At 40.2% G+C, this 14670-nt stretch overlaps 1 protein-coding gene across 2 annotated transcripts in view; it reads right to left on the bottom strand.

Annotated features, from left to right (window-relative positions):
- Positions 1-14670, bottom strand: part of FOCAD (focadhesin) — a 256025-nt gene that overhangs the window by 161291 nt on the left and 80064 nt on the right. For both annotated transcript variants that reach the window (XM_087822637.1, XM_087822638.1), the window contains 2 exons: positions 13078-13280; positions 7914-8171 (listed from right to left, as the gene is read on the bottom strand). In XM_087822637.1, coding sequence (XP_087678763.1) covers positions 7914-8171; positions 13078-13280 — 461 coding nt within the window. The remainder of the gene's footprint in view (positions 1-7913; positions 8172-13077; positions 13281-14670) is intronic.

The following is a 14670-nucleotide window of genomic DNA, read 5'->3' on the forward strand; positions in this document are numbered from 1 at the left end:
TTATAGGTTGCCCATCTTCCCTATGCACTTTGAGTTCCCCAATAACTGTCTTTGTATCCCAAGTTCCAATTAAAATGAGACCCAAAAAGGTTCTCCGTGATAATTTACTGAAAGACTGATTGCTTCTAGCCGTTTGAAGGTCCCATCTTAACTGTGTATCACGTCAAACCTTTTAAATGTATCAAATCTGACAACCAAGGTGTAATTTTCTCAACATTTTGTAAACACTTTTCAAAATATAAAAGACTAATTTTTGACCATTGAGCAATAACCCCAATTGCAAGCATGCTTGCTGATGCTGATCCACTTAGACCTTCTCAATCTTTCTTTTGATATGTGCATATGGGAGTCGTAACTCTGTATATGCATTCTATTTGGGTATAAATATCTGGTTAAGTGCGACTTGCCTATTTATAGAAGGGTCAGTGGAAGCTAGCATAATAGGGGCAAAAATAATCACACAAGACTGATGATCTGGCCAGATTCCAAGCAAATGTTGAGGTTCCTACCTCTTTTAGCATTTAATCATCTCCACAACTGACAAGGCGAATCTAAAATCTGTAAAGCTAGTGAAACTTGTTTATTCTTTAAAAAAATTTTTTAACATTTTAACTAAAAGTTGTAAAGAGACAGTATAGCTTATTGGGTAAGAGCACAGACTCTGGAACCGTATGTGCCGGGTTCAAATCCTGACCACCAGTTAGTAGCTGTGTGACTTCAGGGAAGTTCATCAAACTCGGTGCCTCAGTTTCCTAAATAGTAGTGGTACAATCTCAAAGAGCTGATATATGAAAGCATTTCTATAATAGCTATTTTTATTACTACTACTTTGTTCAAAACGATAGTTCAGCTTCTAAATGAGGGGACTGCATTTAAGCCTGGGGAGCTGACCGGGATTGCTTCTGTAGATGTAAGAAAATGTTTCCTTAAACAGGACTCTCCTCCAATTTGAAGGGCTGGCTAAGGAAGCAAATGGTAAGGGACGTCAACTGGCAGTTTCACTTTAGGTTGTCTGGCCATGAAGTTAGCAGGCAGGGAACCAATATCCCTTTCCCCTTCCCTGTCCACTGGCTAGGTTAGAACAATTTTATTCTGGCAATGGTGGACTTCAGTGTATTTTCCCCTTGAGCAGAATTCCTCACGCCTGTTATGAAATTCAGAGTTACCACAACATCAGTTTCCCCTCTGAGCCCTTCCCCCACATGAGAAGCCAGTCCTCCTCGGGCATTAACCAGAAGACAAAGCTACTGCTACCTAATATTCAAATGGAGCAGACAGACTCCACTGGCCTCAGCGCAGGTTTGGGCCCCGTCCTCACCACACTTCACCCCATTCTCTCTGATAGTCAGTGTTCAGTGACACAAGACAAAAGGCTTCTGCTTCAGTATAACTGTTAGCTAGTAAGTGTCACAGTGATAGAGTTGAACTGAAAAATCACAATTTTTCAGTGAGAATTGTAAGCAATTTATAATATGTAGACTCCTCTGGAGAGACTCAGTGCAATATTAACACTCAGGAAAGGCTAGAAATCGACACAGAACTGTCTCACCAAATATAAACTAGGCTTTCTGCAAAAACTAAAACAAGCAAGCGAATAAAAACCGGCAAAACATTAAAAGGTTCAAATGCCAGCTAAAAACCCTGACTCTAAGAGATATCTATGTGGGTTTCATAAAGAAGAAATCAGCACGTTGCTACAGGATGGAATAGATATTTGATTTTGTACTGTAGTGCGTGTTTCTCTTTGTCTAATTGCTTTGCGCCGACAAGCTCATCCTAATTTTGCTCGAGGCATAATCGATGGGAATAGTAGTGTAGCACTCCTAATCTGTAAAGCTCTTTATTAAAAGTACTGTACATTCTGGCTTCTTTTTGCAGTTGTGAGGAACAACCACACTTCAGGAAGCAGACTGACCTCAGGGGGTAGCAATTCATAGAACCTGGTGACAAGAGAACAGAGTGCAAAGTGTCCAAAGACTCTTTGTGCAAGTTCCTTTATAGAATATATTGTCTCCTTTTCTCACAGCAGTAACTTACAGACCATTAAATCTCACACATTTCCTTTTCATTTTCCATGTTAAAATATGGCTTATGACCCAGAGCAGAACCATCACAGGATTCTGCCCTGAAAGTCAGCTTTCTACTATTTGATAATAGATGACTTTTAAAAGACCAGCGTGTCATGGGCCATGAACCCAGCCACATAAGTGATTTCAAATGGCTCAGAAGTGTGTACACTTTTACAAATGGAACAAATTAAGCCCTGAAAACATTAAAGGATAAAATAAAATTATCAAAGATCACAACTGTTCCCATTAAGCAAGACCTTTACCTAGACTTAACCACCAAAATGTAAAAGCGAAGGAAAAGGCCGCAGAGTTGTAAAATGCGAGTTAAAACAAAACAAAATAAAACAAGAAAAAACACACAAATCTATCCCCACTTCCATAAAAGAGCAGCAAACGAGCATGAAGGGTTTGAAAGGGGCATTGAGTTTCACAAAGCTTAATTTGTTAAGCTCGTTGGTGAGGGTATGGTTTTGAGGAAGGAACTTGTGGTTCTCTGAAGTCAAAGTTTATTAACTTTTCCTCTTTGGCACATTCCATTTTATAAATCAGTCAAAAGAAATCGATATGCCTTACACATGCCATTGAGAGTTATACCACCGAAGTAGACATATTGAGCTATTACAAGATTTTATTTTAAACCATCTCGGCCTATCTAAAAAAATTACTAATCTAGTGGTTAATGTTCAGTTCAGATAAAACACGTTTTCTTAAGTTCTAAAACCACTAACAAGTATCCTTAATTTCCAAAAGAGAATATAATCTTTTGTCAGGTGTTCTCTCTACATTTATTTATAAGACATACTATTAAGACATGTCTGATGATTCCTATACGACTTTTGTAGAATCCCAAGGCTATGTGAAAATAGCTTCCTCCAACATCTGTTCTCCAGGGTGTAGTGCTTCAGGTGGAGAAATCTCAATACCGACAGCTATAGGGAAACCACAGTTAACAATATAGCTAATATACAAGTAATTATAATTTTTCTATATTTAACATAGTAACAATTACATACTAAATAATTACCTAATAATATAGTTAATGTACAGCTGAGTTAATAGATATTAGAGGTTTCAAGAGGTAAGTTATATCCCTTCTCAAGGGGCCAGGGGCCAGAGGTTAGTAGGGGGCATCCCAGATAGACAGAGAATTTACCTGAAGCTGCCAGAGGGAACATGGGAGGCAATTACTGGAAGCTAAAGTCAGAGTTGGCAAAGAACTGCACATAAAATCCAAAATGGAAGGAAGGGATAGGAAGAGAGGAAGACAAAGTAAGGTTTCTGGCTGAGAGTCTTAGAAGCCAGGTACAGTCAGGTGTATGGAAGGGGCAGAGGAAGTTCACAACTTGTGCAATCGCCTAGTGAGCGGGTGTGTATTAGAGGCTCACGGTGCAACTCAGAGCCAGATGCGGTTCTTAACAAGCGAGAGGTCGCTGTGCTGGGCTCTTGTGAATGGAGAGACAGGAGGTCAATCAATACTCGTTGATTAACTAAGAGTTATTAGCCTCTTCTTATGGAGGTTATGTCCATCTCAGACATTTCCAAACCATCCATAATCACATTTACACGGGTTAGTGAGTCCCTGGATAAGGGTCTGAAATATGATTTTATATTGCCCTTAAAAAGCTATAAATTAAAGATCAGAAAATGCCCTCAATGAGGCCTGGGGTCCACATGACCCTCTACTTGACTCAGTTGAGCCTGCATGTAACATTCACTACTACAGACTTCACACCAGATGTGGCCAGGTCCTGGACAATCAGAGGTAAGAAATAACTCTTTTCCCCTGAAGAGGAAAGATTAGGCCAACTAGACATTGCTGTACATGAGCCACGAAGCAATGTGCTTCAGTTGTAACCAGGCATCTGAAGGCAGCCTGAGCGATTTACTTCAAAACGTAAAAACAGCATCACTCAGTTATCAGAAAGGCAGTAACTGTTATGTAAACATAACCAAAAAGCATACTTCCAGGGGAAAAAAAATAAAAGCACACAAATTGAGGAAATAGATGGCACCCCATTTATTACAAACATAGACTATGATATGGAAACCTCTCTCTAAACTAAATCAATGTGTTGAAAACTTTCAAGACCCATGGAAATTCACACAGGATTCTCATTCTTGGATGTCTCCCCCAGAACACCCTCAGACACTCCCTCAAGAATGTAACAGACACTTAACTTGTACTGAGCACTGCCTGACCTGGGCTTGTACCTTCTGCAAAGTCAGTCTCATGCCTGGGGAGAAAACTATAAGGATTGTTAGTAATTACTGACAACATTTCTAGATATAGAAAAGGAAGTTCCTTACTATTTTTTCAAGTGTTGATTTATTGCTGTGGCTCTGGGTAACTATCTAGTTATTTTAACATCATCTGTATCCAGTTAGCTCTCAAATGGTGCTCACAAGGCCAAGTTCCCTTCAGACAGCTTAGCTTCATAATCTTCCATGGCCCTAAATGTATTAAACTTAATGGAAAATGCATGCCAGAGGGGAACCCAGTGAGAGACTAAGAACAAAAACTTATCGGGGAAAGGAGATCTATCAAACTACACAAGTAAAAAGTAACAGAATCACATGTCTTTTAAAAGCACATTTTCTTACCATTAACACTAATGAAACACTTCTAGTTGACAGCAATATCTATTACTACTAGTATTACTAAAAATAATCTCTATTAATAGTTTAGAATAATAATAACAGTAATACCAGAGCATACTTCACATATGGCACATCTCTATCACTATTGGTCACATAAGGCAATACTTAGAAAGTATACCGCAGGCCAGTGAATTCTACTATAGAAGTTAAGTGGCCACCAAAGCAGACATGGAAGACAGCCTCTAAATTCCTTCTCTTACCCACCTAGTGCCTTAGCTTCTGCTTATTAGTAGTCTAAGATTTTCTTCTTTACTACCAACTCCCTGTGAATTTGAGCCAATGATTGTTCTATATAATATAGCTTCTCTCTATAAGGTGAGAAAAAGCAAACACACATGGAATATGAGTGCATTTCATGTAGTCTTAGGTAATGCCTCCCCAGTAGTAAATTACAGCCCCAACTCGTTTCAGTTGACTCTACTTCAAGCACCTACTCGGTTAGAAAACTTGCTTTTTCAAAACATTCAGTCTCCTCTTTTTGGCAGCTTCTCCTTGTAGTTAAAAGCCAGTGAAATGATATGATATGGTCACCACATTTAAAAAGTGAGGGGAAAGCCACTATGTCTTATTTCTGGGGACACTCACACTGCTTTTTTCAAAACACTTAACTCCACTTTCAATTTCTTATTAATGGCATTGCCTTTTCTTCTGCATAAATTTGTGTAATTACATGTAAACATTTCACCCTACCATACATCTAACAAGCACAACTACATTGGGTATTTTTTCTCTTTTCTTTCAAAACCAAGAAGTAATCAACAGAAGTGTACCATATTGACTTCAGTTTATGGCACTGCTTTTATTTTATTTTATTTTTAAATCTTCACTGAAGGATATTTTTTCCATTGCTTTTCAGAGGGAATGGAAGGGGAGGAGAGAGAAAGCAAGAGAAACACTGATCCCTTGCATCCTACACTCGCCCCAACTGGGGCCGGGGATCGAGTCTGCAACCGAGGTACGTGCCCTTGGTTGGAATCGAACCCGGGACCCTTTAGTCCAAGGGCCAGCACTCTAACCACTGAGCCAAACCAGCCAGGGCTTTGGCACCGTTCTTAATAAACATTTATTGAATAAATAGATGAACCTGGATGGTCACTCTAGTGCTTCCCAACCTTTTCCATTTCATGGCACACATGAAAAATACTGTAAGGATACTGGGGTAAGTAGGTAAGCATCAGGGGGCCAGAAGCTACCAGCTAAGGACTCTGGCACCCTGCACAACTACCTGAGAGCTCAGAGGCGGGGGAATAATGGTAGCTCACCTGAAACACGTGAAACTCAGAGCATTTCAGTGTCCTCAAAATGCTAAGATGATCTCCACATTTTTTTCCTGTTTTGCAAACTCCTTTTTTTTAAACCAGGAAACTACTTTGCCTTTGGGGACTCATCCCTCCCTCATTCCATGTGATCCTGGTGGCATAGATAATGTGAGGACCCTGACACTTCACCCACCTCCATTCTACCGAGGATAGTCATGTGAAGTGCTCCACTGTCCTGCCATAACGGTTGACCCAGGGTGGGCACGTGACCCAAGCAAAGCCAATCCCAAATCTCTACAATGCTCCTCCTTTTGGGCTGTGAATATTAGGTGAGAAGGCTTTGGGCTTCCAGCCAATTCAATTCACAGAGGCAGGAAAGAAATTGTGCAATGCCCCACAATGCCCCACCGGTGTGGCTCAGTGGTTGAGCATCAACCCAGGCACCAAGAGGTCACCGGGTTTTGTTCCTGGTCAGGGCACATGCCCGGGTTGTGGGCCCAGTCCCCAGGAGGGAGCATACAGGAGGCAGCCAATTAATGATGTTGCTCTCTCATCAATGTTCCTCTCTCTCTCTCTAAAATCAATAAAAACATTTTTTTAAAGAAAAAACTGTGCAATGATACACTGAGTAGGCCATGGTTGTTTGACATTCTAGAGGGAATAAAAACAGTTTAGAACAGGCAGGTTTCTGTTACTTGTAACCAAAAGTATCACTCTAGAATTTCAAAGGCTCAGTGCATTTCTTGAGTATGGGCATATATACGTATTGTCTGCAATACATGTTCTACCACAGTGGCACACACAGATCAGGTAACCTACTGTATAACTTCTTTAGATAATCTCCAGACATTATCTGGACGATATCTATTCTAGAGAATATCTAACGAAGTGTCAACACTGAAAGCAAACATTTGGTAGAAGCGAGATCACTAGGGAAGGTGAAGGGAGAGACAGAGTAGGAAGCAAGTTGAAATGAGTCCCATTATACATACACCATGAGACCAAGGTACTTGGAGTACATTACAGACCCACTTGCAGAACCAGACCAAAGGCAGTCTAGTCACAGGAAAACTCTGAGATAGCAGCAGTTATTTCCTTGGCAAAAAGGAATGAGCATGACAAGTTGGGGACAAAAACAAATTCCAAACACATTAACTTCATATCTTAAATAAACATTTCTCCACCTTCCCACCAATGTTTTTCCTACAGAAACACATAGTTTTCCTTAAAGAGATGGATGTTTTCCTCACTGTGCTTGAAAATACAAGCACAGATACCAATAAACAGAAAATAAAAATACCATACCTACTTGATTCGAAAACCCCTTCAAAGGAAATACATCCTACAGATCCTATCCAATGGGGGCAAAAAATTACAGAGCGCTGTGCTAAATACATGATTCGTTTAAAAGGTGGTGGTGGAGAGTCTTATTAATGTCTGACTGTTTTCTTATTACACTCCAATTTCCGTGCAGATAGCAAGAACAACTATTTATCCTCACATCCCGACATGTTGATCAATACCATAGATAGAAAGGACCCAATATTTTTCAGTTTATTAAATGACTGAATCAAGAGAGGATCAAATTGCAACAAGTTAAGAGAGATTAATGTCTATCATATAGGCACCTTTAAATTCAATTAATTTGCATTTATCTTAAAAGGTCAATATTAGAACTAAGGGATATGCATCTTAAATAAGCTGCAAGAGTTAACCAGCGGACCTCAAATTAGCAAATTCACGCATAAACAAGACACCAGAATAGAATCTTGCGCAGATTTCCTTGCACAGTGCACTTTCATTAAAGAAGCATTTGCATCAACCCACAATTTAAAACCAATAAAAGTTATCCACAAAGTAAGAATAATCTACATTTCCAGTAGTTCAGCTTTGCCCCCATTGCTGTTCCATTATTTTCTCTCTTTACCTGAGAGGAATCTGCCTGGGCTAATTCTGTAGTGACCTTCAGTATTTGGCGAAGATTCTGTCCTGTATCTTCAACAAGGAGGTGAACCAGCAGCAGCAGAACATGCACGGGGATCGTTGTAGTGATAGGCAGCAAGGACTCCACTGAAGCCAGCCAGTCACTGGCTGCAGACTCTTCTCGCATCACTTCAAAGATCCTCCAGGTTGTGAATATTGAACCATACGTGCTGGTTACGGGGAACTCAAGCTTGCAGGACAGCTGAAAAATAAATGCAAAAAAAAAAAAAAAAAAAAGGCATGAATATAATGATAAATATACTGATCAGAAATATATTTTATATTTCATTGAAAGAAATCAACCTTTCCAACAAAATGAATACAAAATCTCCAATGCCTGTCCCAAACCTCTCTGCACATATTTGAGCTAATAGAATGACACGGGGAGAAACAGTTGTTACAAGGAATTCTGGAACAGTTTGTCACTACCTTTCCTCTTATTTATCATTTGCTCCCAGAAAGAAAAAAAAATGGATCAATAAATAAGATCCAGAGGCAACACCAGTTGGAAAAGCCGTTATCACTACGAAAGTATTCACCAGTAAGAGGAAAGAGAAAAACAAAACAAAACAGCCACACACTGCGTCTGCCCAGCTCCAGGCCGGGGAAGAGGCAGCCCCGGGCAGGCGGCAGGCTTGGGCTGAGGAGGGTCCGTTTTTATAACACACGGTATGTTGATAGGAACAGAGCTGGTGCAGCGGGGCCTGGGAATTCAGTAAGAGCTGGGGAGAACTTCTGCGATAAGAAACGGCCTGGCAGCTCTAAACGGAAATGATACCCAAAGAAGATGTTATGCTTAAGTCGATCTGACGCGACTCCTCACTGAAATAAAACAGTGCAGTCGGGGACAGAGAAGGGACAGAACTCTGCCAAGGCGAGCTGTGCGCGCAAATGGCTCAGGAGCGGCCACGCACATGGAAGAGGCATTACGGACAGCCGGCTAACAAAATAATTGAGAGCAGCAGTAGATACAACTAGGAATCTCTAGGTTATGCTACTGAAGGCTGACATGTAAGAGATCAGGACAACTGAAAGGATGGAAGTAAAAGTTAAGCTTTATGAAGTTTTTAAGTAAAAGGCGAAGGGATTAAGCAGATACATACATACAGGACCCACAGACACCGACAGCAGCGCAGTGGCGGCCAGAGGGGAAGGGGGTAAATGGGGATGGAAAGAGGCTTGACTTCGGGCGATGGCACACGATGCATTACGCAGAGGATGCTTTATTGAGTCATACACTTGAAACCTGTATGATTTTATTAACCAATGCAGCCCCAATAAATTCAGTTAAAAATAAGTTTTATTGGGCTATAAGTCACATAACATAAATTCCATTATCTAAAGTTTACGACTCAGTGGATTTTAGTAATTCATAGAGTTGTGTAACCATCGTCACCCCAAAAGGAAGCCCCATGCCCATTAGCCATCCCTCTTCATTCAGGCCGCCCCCGCCCCCTCGCAACCACTAGTCCGCGCCCCGTTTCTCTTCTGGCTGTTGCGTAGGATAGGAATCACACAGCATGGGGTCTTTTTTGGCCGGCTTCTTTCATTTGGTATGTTTGCTTCCACATTGTAGCTGGTATCGATACTTCATTTCATTGTCAAATAATATTCTATTGAATGGATAAAAATGGTACATCCATACATCAATTAATGGACATTATGGTTCTTTCCACTATTTGGCTGTTATGTATAAGACTGCTATGAATATTCCTACAAAAGTTTTTGTGAGGACATAGGTCTTCAGTATCTGGAGTGTATGCTTAAAAGTAGAGAAAATATTTATTTGAAAGTAAATGCCGTGGCTGGTGTAGCTCAGTCAGTTGAGCCCAGTATCATGCATCTTGAGGTCAGGGCACATGCCTGGGTTTCGGGTTCTATTACCAGGAGGGGGCATGCAGGAGGCAGCCAACCAATGTTTCTCTCTCGCTGATGTTTGTCTCTCTCTCCTCTCCCTTCTCTCTCTCTCTCTCAAATCAATAAAAATCGTATTTTAAAAAGAGGTAAATGCCATTGTAAAAGCAAATAAGGAAGCTCCACCTTTAATGATATACAAAGATCTCCTAAATGAAAATACAAGATACAAATCGTATGCCTGGAATGATATCAATTATATTTTTAACTTTTAATGGTGGGGGGATACTATGTTTCTGTATTTGCTTTTATATGCAAAGAAAAATATCTAGACAAATAAAAATATACACTAACTTTCATTTTCTATTTGAGAGGATGGGGAACTGGACAACTGGAATCAAGGGTGAGAAGGACACAACTCATTGTATACTATTTTATAATCTTTGAACCATTTTTATGTATAATTTATTAAAATTATAAATTTTTTAAATTAAATATTTAAATTTATTATGGTTCTTTCTCTCTAAAAATACTTGTTTCCCCCAAAATGAAATTCATTAAAGACTAGAGTCAATTTCTTTAGACTAATAACATAGCATTGGACTTGAGATTTGAAAGACAAAACCTTCAGCACAGCCATGGCAGCTATTGGCTGTTGCATACTCTCTCTGACCCTTACTTTTTTCATTTGTAAAATGGAAGTTATAGCTACCTTCCCACCAACATTACTGAGGTAGATAATGATACAGTATGAATAAAGCACTTAACACGATATCTAAAGTTGCAAGATACAGGGAAATATCACCGTCATCTCTAGGAGAGAAAAATAAAACTGGTAATCAGTCCTACTTTACTTGAACTATTATGTCGAGGTTTAGGCTCTGTTTCTTGTTCGTTTGCCTGAAGTTACAGTAGCAGGAGAAAGGCATAGTGTTGGATAAGTTATCACAGGACAGTCTCTCCGGCCCAATGAGAGACGAGTCTAGTTCACTGGCATTGTCCCAGGACAGTGACGCAACCAAGGGTTTCCCCTCAGCACCAACTACCAAATCCCGGCCCCCAGCCTGTGGGAGAACCTGTGAATGTGCTGGTAGGTGTGTTTCAGAGGAGAAAGTGGGTGCTTAAAATTAAAAGAATATTTTACTAGGTGAATTATATCTCAAAAAGTAAGAGAAAACCATACAAAAAATAGCATTTCAATAAATATTAAATGGTTGTAAAACATCCTTTACAGATGTAAAGAATTGAGAATATTTTTTAAAGCTTTTGATAAAAATGTTCAAGTATTTTAAATATCAACAATAAGAAACAAGTCAGTCAGAAAAAGCTAAGAGCCATGTGATTTCACTCATGTGGGATGTGAAACTGAAACGCAGAGGCACAGAGAGTACGGCAGCTACCAGAAGGAAGGGGACGGGGCAGTAAAGGGGGGGACGGGGCAGTAAAGGGAGAGGGGGCCAAATACATGGTGACAGAAGATGATCTGACTTTGGGTGGTGGGTACACAATTGCAATATACAGATCACGGATCACAGAAATGTACACTTGAGACCCATATGATCTTATTAACCAATGTCACCCAACAGTAATAAAAATAAGAATTAAAATAAAAATTTTTTTTTTTAAAGGGAATTTAATCACTCCCAGACCAGAAACAGAAGACGGGGTTGGATAAAGCCTCAAGAGGGTCTTTCTGGTGTCCACCTCTATGAAGAATCTAGTCAAGAGTTGAGAAGCTTGGAGAAGTGATTGATCATCAAAAGACAACCCACAACATCCTCAATATCCATGCTAACCAAAGTTAATGATGGAAGCCTAAGATCCAGGACTTACTAATTCCTTTTAAATTCCAATAGAAGAAAAAAATGAAAGCCTCAAGCACCACACTATCATCAGGAGGTGTTCACAGCCCTCAAGTATTCCTTCCTCCTCCCTCTTACCCAGCCGCTGAAGAGAAAGTCTCACTATTAGGGTTGATAAATAAGATTCACACACCTGAGCAAACAGTAAGCTGCGTACTTAAGCAGTAGGAGCCTCAGTAAATATCACAATTTAAAGGAAGAGAGCTCTTACACACAGTACAACCTGCCCTATCCCAACCCCATTCAGAATCCAATCAATGTTCTGCACGGGCAAGTCAAGAGGAAAGGTAAAAAGCTACTAGAAATGTTTAGCCACATTTTATACTCCTATTAGGGCAGATGCAAGAACTTCCTTCTCTTAATGCAAATCAGTTACATATTTCAAGTTATAAAGTTTCAAACAAATAGGGTTTAGGAAGCTGTAGGAGACGATCCATTTGCCTTTAGGCTAGTTTCTGCTGCATGCTCAAACACAGTAACAATGCCTGGATTTTTGCTGCTAGAACATTTACAATACATGATTAGGGGTATCTGCTTTTGCAGATGGAACGACTATGGTACTCGCTTGCATTTATGTAATTCCTCTCTCCATGGAGACTTAAGATGCTTCACTAGTTTCATTTTATTATATCCTCAATTCGATCCCTGTAAGAGCAGTAGTTGGGAAGTAATTTTCACTGAAGGCAAAACTGAAGTACCAAAAGAGAAAAGGTCTGGCAAATATTGGCCTAGAACCCAGCCTATAATACAATAATGTGAAAAGTAACAGGAACAGTGAGACTGACAAAGCAGAATGGGTGTGCCCAGCAGGCAGGAAGAGGAACGGCTTGCGACAGGCCTGCCATCTTCCAACTGAAGGCAGCAGAGTAGGGATACAAACAGGACACCCAACACCCAGGATGCCAGGGAATGTGGCCTAAGATGCCATGTTCAAAAATGAAATCTTCATTCTTACAGATCCCAGAGCATCTGGGCATTGGAGGAGACGTCCCACCTTGGACTGTCCCAGATCCAACAACATGCTGCACTTATTAAACAGTATGTCGGGGGAAAAAGGAGCCCATGCCCAAATAAGGGGGATAAGCACTCGCTGAAACAGAACCAGTTCCTTTTCTGCAGGATTCCTCAGGACCTTTAACTACTCATGTAGACTGAAAACTCGGAGAGAAAGGATTATACAGCATTTCCAAAGCATTTCACAACAGGACTACCCTCCCCTCCCGCTGTCCAGAAAAATATTCTAACATCTACACAACTGCCTGATAACATGGCAAAGTACACAAAGAGTTTAAACCCAAACACATGCTCCATCAGGAGGTGAGGTTACCTGCACAGACCCAAGTCCCACATTCCCACTTTACCTTTAAGCGTGATAAGGATGAACTGCATTACCTTTTGGGGCTCATCTCTGTAACAGCCCTGCTGTACCATTTCCAAAAGTTTCAGAGCCAACTGCTGCCTCGAGGGACCGTCTTCACCCATGGACATGCAGTCTTCCAAGGCAGTAGAAGATAATATCTGCAGAACTGGCATTACTAGCAGCAAGGATGACTTCGGAATTTTCTTACCCTCAGCAAAGGAGAGGAGTTTCAGAGCTATTCATCAAAACAACAATTCATGTTTTTAAAAACCAATACCACAGTGAAACAAAACGCTGTTATGTCTAAGGGTGATATGCAAAAACTTTTCTTACCCCTTTACAACTGGGTCAGACATATAACTAAGATGATAAATCTTATTTTTAGAAATAAAACATAAAAATCAGTATCTAAAACAAGTTATTCCTGTACATAACTGAAAACCTGATGATCCTCTTAGAAAAAATACACACCGCATATCATAGGTGTAAATCAGCTCTTTTTTAGGTCAGTACAAATTTCTTCAATACACAATCCCACTTTTGTCCTGTTCTGTCAGATCCTTCCACCGCCTTCAACAAACGGAACCACGGGACGGCAGAGTTCCTGCTCAGTGGGGAGCAGGGGCGCGTCCCCTGCAAGCCGGCTGAGCACCGTGTGAAGAGATCAGTAGGCAAGCTCGGAGGAGCAGGGCGAGCTTTCCATTTGAGTTGCCGAGAAGCAGATGGGGCAAGTCTCACAGCCACAATCAGCGTGAACAGTCAGCCCAGTTTTACAAATGATTCTTTTTCTAACATGGACATTCTTACACATCGGAACCATACATGCAGATGTGCAATGACTTCATTACAGGTACAGTCTCCCCTGCATCAATAACAGCACCAGTTAAGGCTTAAATGTACTTTTCTTCACAGTTATTGAATGAACCCTGATTTACTGAGTGATGTTATTACGCACAGGCTTCCGAGCTAGACTGTCAAAGCGATGACCTGATATCCCCACTACACCAAAGCCAAAAATTTCTACAAGCCTTAAATCAGGTCAGGGAGTTGCCAGTATTTTATTATCAAATCACCTGGAAGTCAAACCTGAATACAGTATGAGGTACAAGTCTGTTTCTCTAATGCTATTAATTTACATTTCCTGACTAAATATTAGTCTTAATCCATAATTGTCTCTGAGATATGAAATTCATTACCTTTGACAAAGCAGGAAATGCAAATATTACTAACATTTATACATTCTGTATCAGAAATCTTCCAGGCATTTTTATAAACTGTTATTTACAATCAAGGCAAGGGTTAATAGTTAAGAAGCGTAACACTGTATTAAGGCCGCGCATTTTTCAAACTTGAAATGATCAACATCCTCTGGGTTAGTCTATTTTTTTGAACACAAGTCCCCAATACAGTAAACAACAGTTGTTCCTTACTTTTCAACAAGACATGCTGGCTCAGTAGTTTCCAATATGATTTACTCAATCTACCTAAGGTAACTGCAAATCCGAGACACTAGTTTATGAAACAAAAAGTCTCCCATCCAACAAATAATAAAAGTATTGGAGTGTTTGAGCCTATAGCATCCTATTATACATGAACCACAAGAGTGTAGCTTCAGAATTAAAAAT

Source organism: Miniopterus natalensis, chromosome 12 (assembly GCF_054644295.1).
Source record: "Miniopterus natalensis isolate mMinNat1 chromosome 12, mMinNat1.hap1, whole genome shotgun sequence".
NCBI lineage: Eukaryota > Metazoa > Chordata > Mammalia > Chiroptera > Miniopteridae > Miniopterus > Miniopterus natalensis.